At 43.6% G+C, this 13414-nt stretch overlaps 1 protein-coding gene across 1 annotated transcript in view; it reads right to left on the bottom strand.

Annotated features, from left to right (window-relative positions):
* The window catches only part of pcnt (pericentrin), a gene marked incomplete at its 3' end in the record, with an annotated part of 30358 nt that overhangs the window by 460 nt on the left and 16484 nt on the right, over window positions 1-13414 (bottom strand). The window contains exons 28-48 of the mRNA XM_079369285.1: window positions 13155-13352; window positions 12987-13058; window positions 12401-12505; window positions 11960-12112; window positions 10839-10985; window positions 8107-8267; window positions 7638-7810; window positions 7341-7507; window positions 7092-7254; window positions 6764-7006; window positions 6091-6323; window positions 5784-5891; window positions 5542-5562; window positions 4938-5174; window positions 4654-4827; window positions 4283-4435; window positions 3979-4158; window positions 2675-3697; window positions 1385-1555; window positions 1043-1232; window positions 73-377 (exon numbers count right to left, since the gene is read on the bottom strand). Of these exons, the coding sequence (XP_079225411.1) occupies window positions 73-377; window positions 1043-1232; window positions 1385-1555; window positions 2675-3697; window positions 3979-4158; window positions 4283-4435; window positions 4654-4827; window positions 4938-5174; window positions 5542-5562; window positions 5784-5891; window positions 6091-6323; window positions 6764-7006; window positions 7092-7254; window positions 7341-7507; window positions 7638-7810; window positions 8107-8267; window positions 10839-10985; window positions 11960-12112; window positions 12401-12505; window positions 12987-13058; window positions 13155-13352 (4377 nt within the window). The remainder of the gene's footprint in view (window positions 1-72; window positions 378-1042; window positions 1233-1384; window positions 1556-2674; window positions 3698-3978; window positions 4159-4282; window positions 4436-4653; window positions 4828-4937; window positions 5175-5541; window positions 5563-5783; window positions 5892-6090; window positions 6324-6763; window positions 7007-7091; window positions 7255-7340; window positions 7508-7637; window positions 7811-8106; window positions 8268-10838; window positions 10986-11959; window positions 12113-12400; window positions 12506-12986; window positions 13059-13154; window positions 13353-13414) is intronic.

The following is a 13414-nucleotide window of genomic DNA, read 5'->3' as shown; positions in this document are numbered from 1 at the left end:
CAAAAATGTCAACAGCTATTTAACCATGTCTGCACACCAAAAACTTTATCACTAAACACCCTGACTGTTCACCTTGTCAGTGTCCATTGAGTCAACCATGGAGAAGTTGTCTGACATGGAGCCTGGGGAGTGGGTGCTCTGTGTGACTGGATCTGGTGTGATGGTCCTGGAGAGCGGAGGCTCCATCACCACCCTGGGTGAGAGTTTGACAGGAGGGATATCCAGGCCTGTGGTGTTCAGAGCGCTGATCTCAGACAGACGAGAGCCGAGGACCGACGTGTGGAACCGCTCTGGGATTCTGTCTTCGGAGAATTCGTGCCTCCTCAAAACCTCCGGTGAGCTCAGAGACGCGTCGACACTCACGACATCCTCGAAAGCTGTGCCGAGTAATGTCGGGAGAAGAAAATACATTTAATATAGATAAATTCAAATAGTTTTTGTTTGACATTAAACAAACGCCTAAAAGAGAGAGTCTGTGTAGTCACAGGTGGGAACTTGGATTATCGAATTACAGAATAACAAAATCCATTGCGATGTGAAAAAAGGGGCAAATCTCAACAGATTAAGGTGTGTGATCATTTTGATCGATTATTACTTATAAAAACACTGGTGGTTAGTGCATGTGCATGTCCGGAGGCCGTGGACTCTCTCTCTCTTTTTTTTTATATAAACCCATAATCTAAGTGGCGTCTTTTTTTGTCGAATATCCAAAGAGGACAAAAGCAGCACATATTCACGTTCAAGAAACTACGGTTTAATTTTATATTTTTCCTTCATAAGAGAACTAAGTGGAAAAAATGTTTGCAATTCCTCCCTGTTCCTATTCATAACCTAACTTCCTTAAAATAAAAAAAGGCACAAATATCATTATATTCCACAAGCAGCTCTTCAGTCAATCGATGAAATAAGCTCAAGCAGCCGAATCTCAATAATGACATCGTCTCCTGGAGTAAGATTACATAATGAGATTACCTACGCAGAATGAAGCTTTACAATAGGACAGTTCAGATTTGGAAAACACAACAGGAGGAGGATGTCTTACCTTTCTGATGGTATCCCTGCTGTTGATGAAGGGTTTGCTGCTGCTGACAGTGAAGTCTGAGCTGTTGTAGTTCTCTTTGCTGATAGGCCAGCTCTTCTTCCTGTACAGCCAGGTCCTCTTGTAGACGTCGTAGCTCTGCCTTCAGATGCTGATTATCAGCCTCCAGGTCGACTAGCGCACGGTCTTTGGTCTGATGGATGGAAACAAGAGACATAAAACATACAGCTGTCAACTCAGTACAGTACAACATATCAAACATCACCATAAACATGATTGGTTTTTTTTTTTTCCTTTTTCATTTTACAATCAGCCTTTGCTCTTCTTGTTTTCATATATGCCCACCTGTCCCTCCACATGCAGTTTCTCAGCTCTTTCTGTACTGGTACTGAGACCCTGCTTCACTGCGCTCAGCTCCGCCCTCTGAGCCTGATGCTCAGCCTTCAGCCTGGCGAGCTCAGCCTCCTTCTGTCTCAAGGCAGCGTCTGCTTTAGCCAGAGTCAACTCAGCATGCGTCTGACACAAAGAAAAAAAAACATTCTTACAGAGCGGCAAGAATCAAAAAGTGCATTTTATGAAGAAATATCACACAGTCGTGCATCCATGAGTTATCGTTTAAAGTTCAGTTTGTCATCAATATAGAAACATACCCACCAACTGTTGTTTATAAAAATGCAGCAATAGATTTAAACTGACTTTAATGCTCTAAGGATTATTGTCTGTTGTCTAAGTCTGCAGCTATTAACCTCTTAAGTCCACTGTAACAGCATTAGCTTAATTTGCTAACGAAAAAAGAAAAGAACTTGTGAGAAAACAGCTCAAGACTGCAAAGATGAGAAGCAACACTAAAGGAGTTTTACAGACGCTTAGCTTTCCTTAATACGACCAAAACTTGTCCTCCTTACCACATCCTGTCAGATGGAACGTAAAGCAACGTAAAACAAAAGTGCATCAGAGCTTTGCAAACAACAGCCAAAACAGATTCCTTCTTCCTCATTTTAACGTAACTTCCTCTGCATTAGTCAGATTGTGCCGTCTCAGGAGCGACGCTGCTATGACGTGTTGCTAACTAGAAGCAGATGTGAGCTCGCCTGCAGTCATGAAAAACCAGCAGCAAGTTGTTTCCTGTCTGAGTATGGGGCCCGTCAAAGAAGCAGGTTTAGGTTTTTATAAATAGTAAAAAGCTCAGACCTCCTTCAAACCAGCAGCATAGGCCGTAAAATAAGAAAGGAGGCCATTCTTCACATCATTATGATGCAAATATCTGCAGGTATTGCATATTTTTCTTATACAGTCCCGGTTACTGTGGTCGTCAAGAAGACCACACTAACTGGGACCAGAAACCAAAATCCAGAGTCCGCTCAGTCTGAGAGCGAGACCAAGCCACGAGTAAAAATGCTCTTGATTACAAAACAAAAGGAGACCTTTAAAAAGTCGAGACTGGTCCAGGCCTTATATCAGGTAAGAACATTTAAAAGGTCTGTTTTTCCTAGCTTGTAAACTATTAAACAAACACCAAAATCTGATTGTACTTTAATATCCCTAACACTCTCATTCAGCTGCGGTTAACATTTGCCCTTGAATTGAGCTCTTTACAGTGAAAACCAAACAGTTGACCTCATAGCTCAGACTCACCAACACCTCCTTTTGAGCCTCTTCTTGACTCGTTTCCCTCTCGTTGAGCTGAAATGTCAGGTTCTGGATGCAGGCTCTCATTGAGGTCACCTCCTGTCTGAGCCTTTCGATTTCCTCCTGGAGCTGCCCCTCCCTCCTCCTCAGCGCCTCACACTCTGCAGACAACTCTCCCATTGCAGTCTCAAGGGTTTTAACCTTCGTCCTTTCCTCGGCGACCAGCTCCTCCAAGTCCACCACCTCAGCTCGCACCTCCTGGACTTGTCTCTCCAGAGTGAGGCTGGTTTCTCTCAGGGCTTCTGTTTCAATATTCAGCTCCTGCTTCTTTGATTTTAGAGCTGCGATTTCACTTGTGCTGTGATGTAGCTTAGTTTGGAGCTCCGAAATCAGAGAGCTGAGCTGGGCGTTCTTCTCATTCATGGTGCTCATCTCTTGGGCTTGACTTTGACAGCCGTCACTCTCCCTCTCCTGTGATAGTTTCCTCTTCTCCTTTTCATCTTCCATGCAGGCGCCGAGTTTCTCCAGCTCAGCCTCTTTAGCATTGAGGAGGTCTTGGAGTTCATTAGCTCTCTCCCACTCAGCTTTCAGCCTCTTTCCAAACTCCTCACCGTGCCCTCTGTACTCTTCCTCCTGAGTGAGCAGCAGTCGTTCAAGTCCCTCCTTTTCTGCAACGGCAGCATCCAGCTGACTCTGAAGGGCTTTGAGGCGAGATCTAAGGGGACGAGACGAGGTAGTGCGCGTCAGGCTGAGCTCTTGCTTCAGGCTACTCGGCCCTCCCCGTCTCTCTTGGACTGGGTAGTGACGAGGTTCTGGGCTGGGAGCGGGCGAGGGGTTGATGCTGTCGCCGTCCTGAGAGTCGCTGACTTCATGCAGGTTGGGTCCCAAAGTGGCGAGCTCTGCCTGCAGCGTGCTGATGACCTCATGCAGGCGCTCCTCTTCTTCCTGTTTGTCCTCACGCACCCTCACAATCTCAGACTTCATGTGCTCCACTTGCGAGCGTAAATCCTCAAGCTCAGCCTCCAAAACCTTTGTTTTTTTAAAGAAAGATCAGAACAATTAATGAGACACTGAAATGTACAGCCTCATTAAATATAGACACATCAACACTCTCCACATGTGATCTGTGTGCATATATTAGACAGAGGAAAGCAAATAACATTTACTCAAGTTATTGTAATTTCATAGCTTTTTAGTGTACTTGTCCTTTTTTTTATTTATTTATTTTTTTAAGTGGTTTAATAAAATCTGAGTTTTACATTCTGAGAGCCAGATGATGGGCTGGCACATGGCAGCCAGGTCATTCTTACCTTGGTGTCCCTGGTGCTCTCCAGATCCTGTTCCAGTCTTTGGATCTCATTGTTGAGGTGGTCAATCTCCTCATTTTTCTCCTGCAGTAATGCAGAGGGGAGGGTCACATCCCCGGCCCCCTCCAACTCGCTTTGCTCCTCTTCCTTCTCTTTGACGATGGTTAGAGTAGACACATTCTCCTGCAGGCAGAGAATTATATAACGCTTTAAAGTTTTCATCTTTACTCGTGTGATTCTGTCTTCTTTTGTTTTTCTTCATGTTGCTATGCTTAAAAGGAGAGAATGAGAGCAGCAGCAGACTCACTTTTAGGGCAGAGATCTGTTCTTGAAGCTCGGCGACGTGAGCCGCATTCTGATTGGACAATAGCTCCAGCTGTAGTGTGAGGTGTTTAAGCTCGACTTCTTTGATTTTCAACTCACTCTGGACCTTCTCCAGCTGGCTAAGCAGGGCCTCACCCTATAAAGAAAAAAACAAACGAAAAACAAACAAACAATTGCATTATTCATTGGGTCAAATCATTGAAAGTCGTAATTTGAAAAGTTCAAATCTGCAGCAACAAAAAAATGCAAAACCACCCCAAAAAAACTAATTTGTTGTCGTGGTGTGAAATGCTTCCATTAACAGCGGTCACTTTTCAGCCAAAATACACCAGCCCTGCCTAAAATCCTACAGACCTCTTGCTGTTTGCTCTGTAGGCTCTGTTGAGCCGTGTCCAGGGCATCCCTCAGCTCCTCGGTGGGGTCGCGGGTGTTGTCATGGTAACAGTGTCTCGTCTCATCCAGCTTGGACTGCAGGGCAGAGATTTGAAGCCTGTTGGACAACTGCTGCTGCTCCAGTGCCTGCTTATCCTGACAAAAACAAATACATTTATTTATGAGAAAAAGAGAAGCCCTGCTTCACTTATCAGAATTTCTTACATTTTTAAAAATAAGACGGTAAAAAGTTTTGTTCTTCTTACTTGTGACAGCTCTTGTTCTCTTAATCTTGCTCTGTGGAGCTCTTGTTCCAGGTGACTCACAGATCTGGTACTCTCGGCACTGTTAAGCAGGGCTTGTTCAAGCTCTCTGATTCGCCCAGCCAGCTTGTCTATCTCCTCATTGCGCTCTGAAAGGTCGCGCTGGGCCTGCTGGCTGGCTGCGAGCAAAGACGCATGGTCCTCCGTCTTGTCTTTGATCATAGCCTGCAGACTCTCCACCTACAGCCACAAAGAGGGGAAACAATTTTAGACATGTTTTTAGGGAATTAAAGTAGCGGAAAGGGATTTGGCGAATTGAAAGCTACATGTAGAAAAATAAGCCATTCCGGGTCTGCAGCCGCCGTCACCAAACAATGAAGAGAAGCCATTCCAGAGAGCAGAGACATGGAGGTGCAAGACAAATGAAGCAGATGAATATTTATAAAAAAAAAACCAGGATGACATTGGAATGAATGTAGAACGCATGGCAGGCACATATCAGCACTAAGAACTAGTCTATGGATGATTGCACAGAAGTAATGATGGACGGCACACACCATGCACGAGTCAGAGGAGCAAAGAGGAGGATGCTAGTTAGATTTCATACCTGTAGAACCAAGTCCTCAAACTACAGCAATCCACACGGCACAGGGATAAACACATGGCATAAGTCAGGCTCATCAGGGAACAAACAATGCATTCATCACCTCAACCTTTTTAATGAACTCCATTTAAACTTCAGCTAACGGTTACAAAAATCCCATTTGCAATGCTTCAAACATAAACACACTAAAAGCAAACCCACTGCAAACAAGATGCATCTTTATGTAAAAAACGATGCTGTCTCACCCGGTGTCCTTTGTTATCCACGCTGGCTGGGTGCCTGAGTTGGGCCTCGAGCCTACGGATCTCCTGCTGGAACTCGTCTCTCTCGTGTTCACGCTCCACAGCTTGCTCCTATATGCACAGGAATAAATTATGTTAAAGATGGCAACCACTGCATTAAGCAGCGAGATATAAACCCACGTTTAAAAAAAGAAAACAAGATCCCTATTGGAGTTTTAATCGTGAATGAAAAGGGACAAGTGAGGAAGAACTGAGCCTTATATGCAAATGGTGATTGTTATATTCTTCAGGTTACTGTGTTCAAATTCACCTCTATAAACTGTCGGTCGTGTTTCAGCTGTTTCTCGAGGGCTTGGACTCTCTGGTGAAGGTCCTCCGTATGAGTCTTATGGTGCTGCTCCGTCTCCAGCTCCTTTGTCTCCTGCTCTTCCAACTCTCTCTCCAGGGCCCTGAGGCGCAGGGACAGAGAGCTGTGGTCCTTCTCCGCTTGCCGCTGCAAGTCCAGCCTGTCCTGAGCCAGACGCTCCGTCTCTTCCAGAAGAGCTAAAAACATGAGAAGATTGTTGTTTCAGTGTGAATACAAAAAAAGGGGGGGGAACAGTTATTATAAAAAAGTTAAATACAAAGATTTTGTTTACACATAATGTGTCTTTCCTGCAGAAAAGGCAATGAATGAAGAAGTGTTTGAAGAAGAGGAAAAAGGACACAGCAATCCTGCGACTAGTTCATGGCAATGGTAGTGTTACAAACAGCAAACTCGCACATCACTGCAAATAAACTGCATATTCACCCCCCCCCCCCTCACCACAAACTCATACGCCACTCTGACCCACAAACCTGTGTCAGGATCTAAAATGAGCCAGTGGCCTACGGAGAAAAGACACATCTGAGCGAGCGCGTTATGCAAGTGTGCGGTCAAGCACACCTAAGAAAGTCACGTAACATTTTTATGCAGACAGACACGCATGAATGCTCCCGCTCACCTTTCTCCCTCTCCCCAAGCCCTGCTGAGAGATGCTCCTTCTGGCGAAGGAGAAGCGCATGCTCCTCGCTCAGCTCCTGGTGCTTCAGTCTGAGGCTGTCCAGCTCTGCGGTGAGACCCTGCATCTTGTGCAGCTGAACCTTTAAGTCCTCAAGCTCCTCTACTAGTCTCTCCTCTTGAGCCTCCTTCTGCTGCAGGGATTCCTCAAGAATAGCTTTTTCCGCCACATAGCCCTCCAAAAGCCCTGGACACATAATTCAAGGACAAATCATTAATTATGTGAGAGGAGAGAAGAGGGGGGGGGGTGAATCATAAGAGTTAATGCTCACCCTCAGCCTTATGGAGTTCCAGCTGGAGTTGACTTTTAAGCCTTGCCTCTTGATCGAACTGCTCCAAAAGCAGCTTGTGCTGCTCAAGGAGTTGGACGGAGTCGTCTCTGCCTTTAGAGAACCTGTCCTCCAACGAAAGGTGGACGTCATGGGCCTGCTCCAGCTGGAGAAAAAAAGTGAGAAAGTTGTTCAAATCTATCCATCTATCAAAAGGTACTTGTGTGGGTTGCTGCGCGTGGGCTCCTATACCTGTGCGTTGGCCTGGTTGAGCAGCTCCAGCAGCGTGTCAACAGTGTGACGTAGTCGGCTGCACGCGCTCAGAGCTGCTTCTTCTCCACCAGGATTGATCTGAGTATCTGAAACCAGCAGGCTCTCACAGAGCAGATGGGTCAATTCAAGTTCCTCTGAAGACAAGTCTGTGAATAAAATACATAGAAAATAACCATTAATATTGGATGCAAACATTTAAATTTCACAACCATTGAAATCAAATGTACATCTATTCTGCATCTCCAATGAAGAGCTGTGAACTCGACACATGCAGACCTGGTTGTTGTGCATCTTTGAGGGAAGCAGAGTTCCTCTGATGGCTCGCCGGCTCAGATGTTTGGGTTCTTGCACTGATTTTTTGTCCAATCAGCTCTTCTGTAGCGATCGTGCAGCGAATCATCTCGAGCAGGACCTTCCTCAGCTTTTCATTGGCCTGGTGGAGGTTACATCTGTGGAAAGCAAAAGTGACACATGAAGACATGCGATGCAATCTCTCACTGTAAATCTTTGCAATGGAAATTGTAGAGAAAGGGTTTCCTGCTCAGCATGCAGTATACTGCCAAACTTCATTGGCACTAAATACAACCCACTTGTGCTTTGTTAACCCAAAGCACATATTGAGTCGCTGGCAGTAATCTGTAGTTGCCATATTAAATATCTTAGAAAGTCATAGTCACATTTTTTTGTAAATAAACTAATTGCACCAGAAATTAATGAAGCACCCAACAGGCAGCACATGACTTACTTTTCTTCTTTAGCAGCCTGCAGGTCATCAGTGAGCATCTTAAGATGGTTTCCTCCCTCCTGACTCTCTCGTTCCCGTCTTTGGAGGAGAGTGTCCAAAGTGTCCATCTCTGCACGCTTCCCTTCCAGTTCTCCCTGCAAACAGCCGACCTCCGCTCTCAGCTGGACAAACACAGGCAGACAGAGTTTGATCATTCAGCCAACACTTGACTCAAACCTTTCTCAACTGCACCCACACAGAGAAGAAACGGACTTAAAAAAGGAAAAAAAAAAAAAAAAAAAAAAAGTTACCAGACTGTTCAAAAAGTAACCACAATAAACACCTCCTGGTTATATGCTTCTGCTAATTTTCAGTTAACCAGTCAGTGTAGCAATGGCTGGGGGACAGGGGATTTATATTATACATAATTAAAGTTAATATTAGAATTAAATATCAGCATAAGTAGGCACATGTTAAGTAGGAGACATTAAACTACATTCGTTACACTCCTTAAAGTAGCTCTCTGGGTTTCTCTGCAGAACACGTTATTAATGTCTGCAGAAAAAGAAAAAACCCTGTTGTTACCTTGGGAGAGATAATCTAATCAATCCACTTTGAGTCAAATTGGAATTGAAAGACTCTCCACAGGCTTTACTCAGAATTCCCTACAAATGTATGCAGTGATCTTACATTTCAACACCAAATTCTACTCAGTTTAACCTTCAAGTTGAACATATCTGCCTATGCATCCTGAAATATTGCATTCAGTAGACTGAGAAGGTCAGGCAGAGAGAGACAACATAAAGCCTAAAGTCGTAGGCATGGAGGCATTAAAAAAAAAAAAGTCACATGGTCAACCACATCCTACCAGTGCCAGGAGCATGACAAAAGCAGATGGCAGGTTCTGCATTGAAAAGGAAACCGTACCAGATGTCAGTCGTGAGAGAAATTAACCTTACAAATAAAATACATTCACTGTACAGCAACACAGAAAACACAAGCCCCCTCATCTGAACAAGCTGAATCTCACACTCACTCCAAAATAATCTTCGAGCATCCTTGGCAGAAGTACCACGGTTACTTTTCTAAACTGGAGCGGGATTGAGGCGAGCACTCAGACAGACCTGGAAGAGAACTCTCTCTATGAAGTCAGAGTTGTTCGTCTTACCTCTTGCTCCTTGGCCTCGTCATGCTCTCTCTCCTTCTCTCTGTGTCCTTGCACCAAGACTTTTTCCTCCCTCTCTTTTCCCCCTTCCTCCCGCTTTCTCACATCAAACATGTCTCAAGCAGCCACCTGCCTCAACCAAACAATGCTGTTGCCCTGACAACAGCCCCCTCCCAACCACCTCCAAGCCTCTCTCCGTTTACCTCACGGGTAAGTGTGTGTTTTTAATACCTCACTATGAAGAGCAGAGCCAGGCAGGTGCCATAGTAACCATTGTGTGTATACATGAGGCCCATTAATGTTGATGACCGTGTTTGAATTATGGATTTACAAAATGATAAGAGTAGAGGGTGAAGGTTAAGAAACGATTCATTCATGGAGGAGTGTCTTGTGTAGACAAACATTTGGAAAAAGAAATGTAAATGTTTGGATGGTTAAGAATAAATAATTGACATTTAAAGGTCACATTTTTCTCCTTTTAAACAAGTTTAAGACTCAGAGCTCTCCAAAACATGTCTGTGAAGTTTTCTCTCTGATCCTGTATTAAATCATGTCAATAAACCCCTGTATTTCAGCCCTGTTCAAAACAGGCTGTTTCTGTGTCTGTAGCTTTAAATATGTAAATGAGCTGCGTCTGATCACACCCCCTCTCTGGAAGAGCTTGAGGAGGCTAAATCTTTCTCACTCCATGTCCTATTGTTTACAGTGAGAAGACAGACTCAGAGGGCAGAACAAACACCTCACTGTGGGAGTGTCACCCACCTGGGGGAGGGGCTACTGCCCTTTGTGATGTCATGAAGGGAACATCTCCAAACAGCCTGTTTGAGCACAAATTTTCTAAAAAGTGGAGCAGGCAAAAGACGGAGAGGATGGACTTCTCATGATTGGGGAGTTTGCGGATAGGTGTGAGAATAGTGTGAGGAAAAAAAAAATTATGATTCCACTACACTTAAAGAGTTTAAAGCATACTGTCGATGATTATCAGAATGTTTCATAACAGGAAAATTGTGACATAACATTTTCATATCTTCTAAAAATAATATTTATCCTGTCGATATACAAGTATGTCAGTTGTTAGTTAACATGTCTGTCCTGCAGCAAAAGTCTCTTAATCTCGTTTGATTCCACAGATTAAACCAGAGATGTTCTTCTTGAACAATCACTCAAATATGATCTTGTTACCTAAAATGACCCTAAATGAATGTAGATGAATTTAATACTCGATTAACCTGTAACGATTCACAGCACAATCGCAACAGAAGAGCTAATTGGAGTAAAAAAAAAAAAAAAAAAAAAATCTGAGGAGGCGACCTGAAGAACAAGAATCCAAACAAAGTTGCAATCAGGTCCGTATGTGTCATTCTGATTTTTCCTCACATGAGCATGACCAACACACTCAAACGTCTTAGCAGGAATATTTCCCTTACACTCAGAAACTCTTGGCCAGTATCTGTCAAAGAATGGAGTTACTTTCACAGCTTAGTGTGTTGAATCCTAAAACCAATCAGGTGTCACCTTATTCAAAAACTTAATTTGCAGCAGGGACATAAAAGAAAGCACCAGACTGTGAAGAGACCGTGTGTAGTACCTGAGAAACAACAGCGTCCAGCTGCTGCAGCTGGGCAGTGAGCTGACTCATTTTGCCGGTGTAGCTTCGCTCTTTCTCCTCCTGTTCGGCTGTGAAGCTCCGCCTCAGGTCCTCAAGCTCCGCCTGCTTCTGCTCCTCAGACTCGGTCTTCAAAGAACACAGAAATGTGTAAAAAATCAAATATAGATACCGATCATCTTTCTAAAGCTCTTCGAAGTTCTTCAGCTAAAGAAATCACTGGGCATGTCTCAATGGCTTATGACTGAAATGTCTGGGGGAGAAAAAAAAAACAGAACATTCAGCCTTCAAATCTTCTGCATCAGCGGATAAAAAGCTTAGATCCATCCATTTAGCCACTGTTCAGAAAAACAAACGCACATGCACACAGCCCAGCAGATTCAGAGAACAGAGAGACAGATGCACAAAACACTTCTACATATATGATGGTGGGATTATGTGGACATTGGGTTTGAATAAAGCTCCAGTGGGAAAGAGTCCAACAGAAAGAACCGTCCCTGGGAATGAACTGGTGCAGCTGGAGCTTAGAGCAGGCAATGTCAAAACAAGCACACACACACTACAGCTTTCCATAATCCAGCACCATTACATAATGTCTTTTCAAAGAGGCACTCAAATAAATATTGAACTTTGACTAATAAGGGAAAGATCATAATCATTTTTTATGTTGAATGGCTATGTTGAGGCTACCAGACTGCTGCAAAGTGCAAATATTATATTAGTTTTATATTAAAGACATTCAGCATCAACAAAGCAGCATAAAAGCTTCCCATAGAGGAAGAGAAAAAAGATAACTTTATGTAAAAATCCAGATTCTTATCTTCCGAGAGTTTAAATGGATTCATAACTTCCAAAAATCTAAATTTTTGGCTAATCAGTCACTTCCTGTTTAGTGCTAAGGCTAGCTCTTTAACTCAGTAGTGTGACAAATGGAGCAGCAAGAAATTCAGACAGTTTCACAGATGACTGGAGGAGATCCTGAATTATGGACTCATTCAAAAACAGACTTCGTCTTTAATATCGAAAATAGATCTGAATCGAATCGTGACCCCAATATTTGAAATCATGAGACACCCAAACAGTCTCCTCGTCTCCCCTTTTACCTTCAGTTGATTAATCCTGTCCTGCAGCCTCTCCTCTGATTGGACTTTTTGAAGCTCCGCCTCTTCTAGGAAGTGCTGCCGATGCCTCGACGACTCCTCTTCCAGCTCCCTGCGGCATGCCTCCAATTCTCGTGCAGAGACACTCCTCAACTCCTACAGCGCACGTGTGCAGTAGATTTGGTTTAATATCCAACAATATCCAGTTGGTCAAAGGCTCACAGCGACAGAGCTTCTCAGAAAACAACATCTAAATAAATAGTCTTTGCCTCTACACACAAGAAGACCATTATAAAGGATGAACAATAACTCCGTGTAATCCCCTCCCTAATGGGGGGGGGGGGGGGAGCCACAGACACAAAACTCTACAGACGAGCACTAAAAACAGCTCAGCAGGCAGAGCTTTGGATGTTTATTCACCATGTAACAGACTCACACACACACCTGTAACTGGAGATGATGCTGCTCGATGAGTTGCTCTCTCTCAGCAGTGAAGGTTTGTGAGAGCTCCTGAAGAGCTGTGCCATGTTGTTGTTCCAGTTCTAAAACCTGGCAAAGAACGAAACAAAAAAACGTTTTTTTTTTGGCATTTTAAACCTAACTGGAAAAAGCATTAAAATGATTTGGTTTAGCACATTTCTTATGGAAGAAACACTGGCATATCTGACAGAATGAATGCATTTGTGTGGCGTAGTATGTGATGGGCTAACCACAAGCCATATGTTCCCAGACAGCAGGAATCAACGTTATACAAGAACAAGATATTAGATTGAAAGTCTTGGATTTTTTTGTTTGTTTGTTTTTTCCTATTTTGATTAAAAATGTCACAGAAAAAACCCATATTTACACTTGTTAATGTGACTTCAAAATAGAATGCTGAGCAATCATGTTTCCTAATTGGATAAGAGAAAAAAAAAAAATCACATTTGACTATTTTACTTCTGACAATTTAGACTCCAAAGTACTGCTGTCATGCAAGCGTTCGTTCTCTAACAAGAAATGCCAGATAATGAAAACCATGTGTTTGTACCTGTTTCTTCAGGGTCTCCAGGGCTTTGCAGTGTTCAATATCTAAGGCCTCTTTCTGAGCAGCTAGTTCAGTCTGAAAAAACAAAGCAGGAAACGTGTTTCTTTCTCTCAGTGGTTGAGTGATAGTTTCATGGTTGATCCTCTGCCAGGTTTATGGGGGGTTTCGTACCTTGTGAACGTGGCTGAGCTCTGCTGCCATGGCACTAAACTTCTCGAGGTGCACCTGAGCCAGCTCCTTCCTCAGCTCCTCCCTGATGGACAGCTGTTCTGCAGCTTGGCGCTCCATCAGCTGCCGGTGTTCGGACTTCTGGTGATTCAGCTCTTGACGATGCCTCTCTTGAATTTGCACCATTTCATCACGCAATGTCTGACATAACAAAATAAGAGATCATTCAAAAGCATGTTTAAGAACAACAAAATCTAGATTAC

This window comes from Symphodus melops (assembly GCF_947650265.1).
Source record: "Symphodus melops genome assembly, chromosome: 19".
In the NCBI taxonomy this organism is placed as follows: Eukaryota; Metazoa; Chordata; class Actinopteri; order Labriformes; family Labridae; genus Symphodus; species Symphodus melops.
This window is presented reverse-complemented; position numbering and strand designations above follow the sequence as displayed.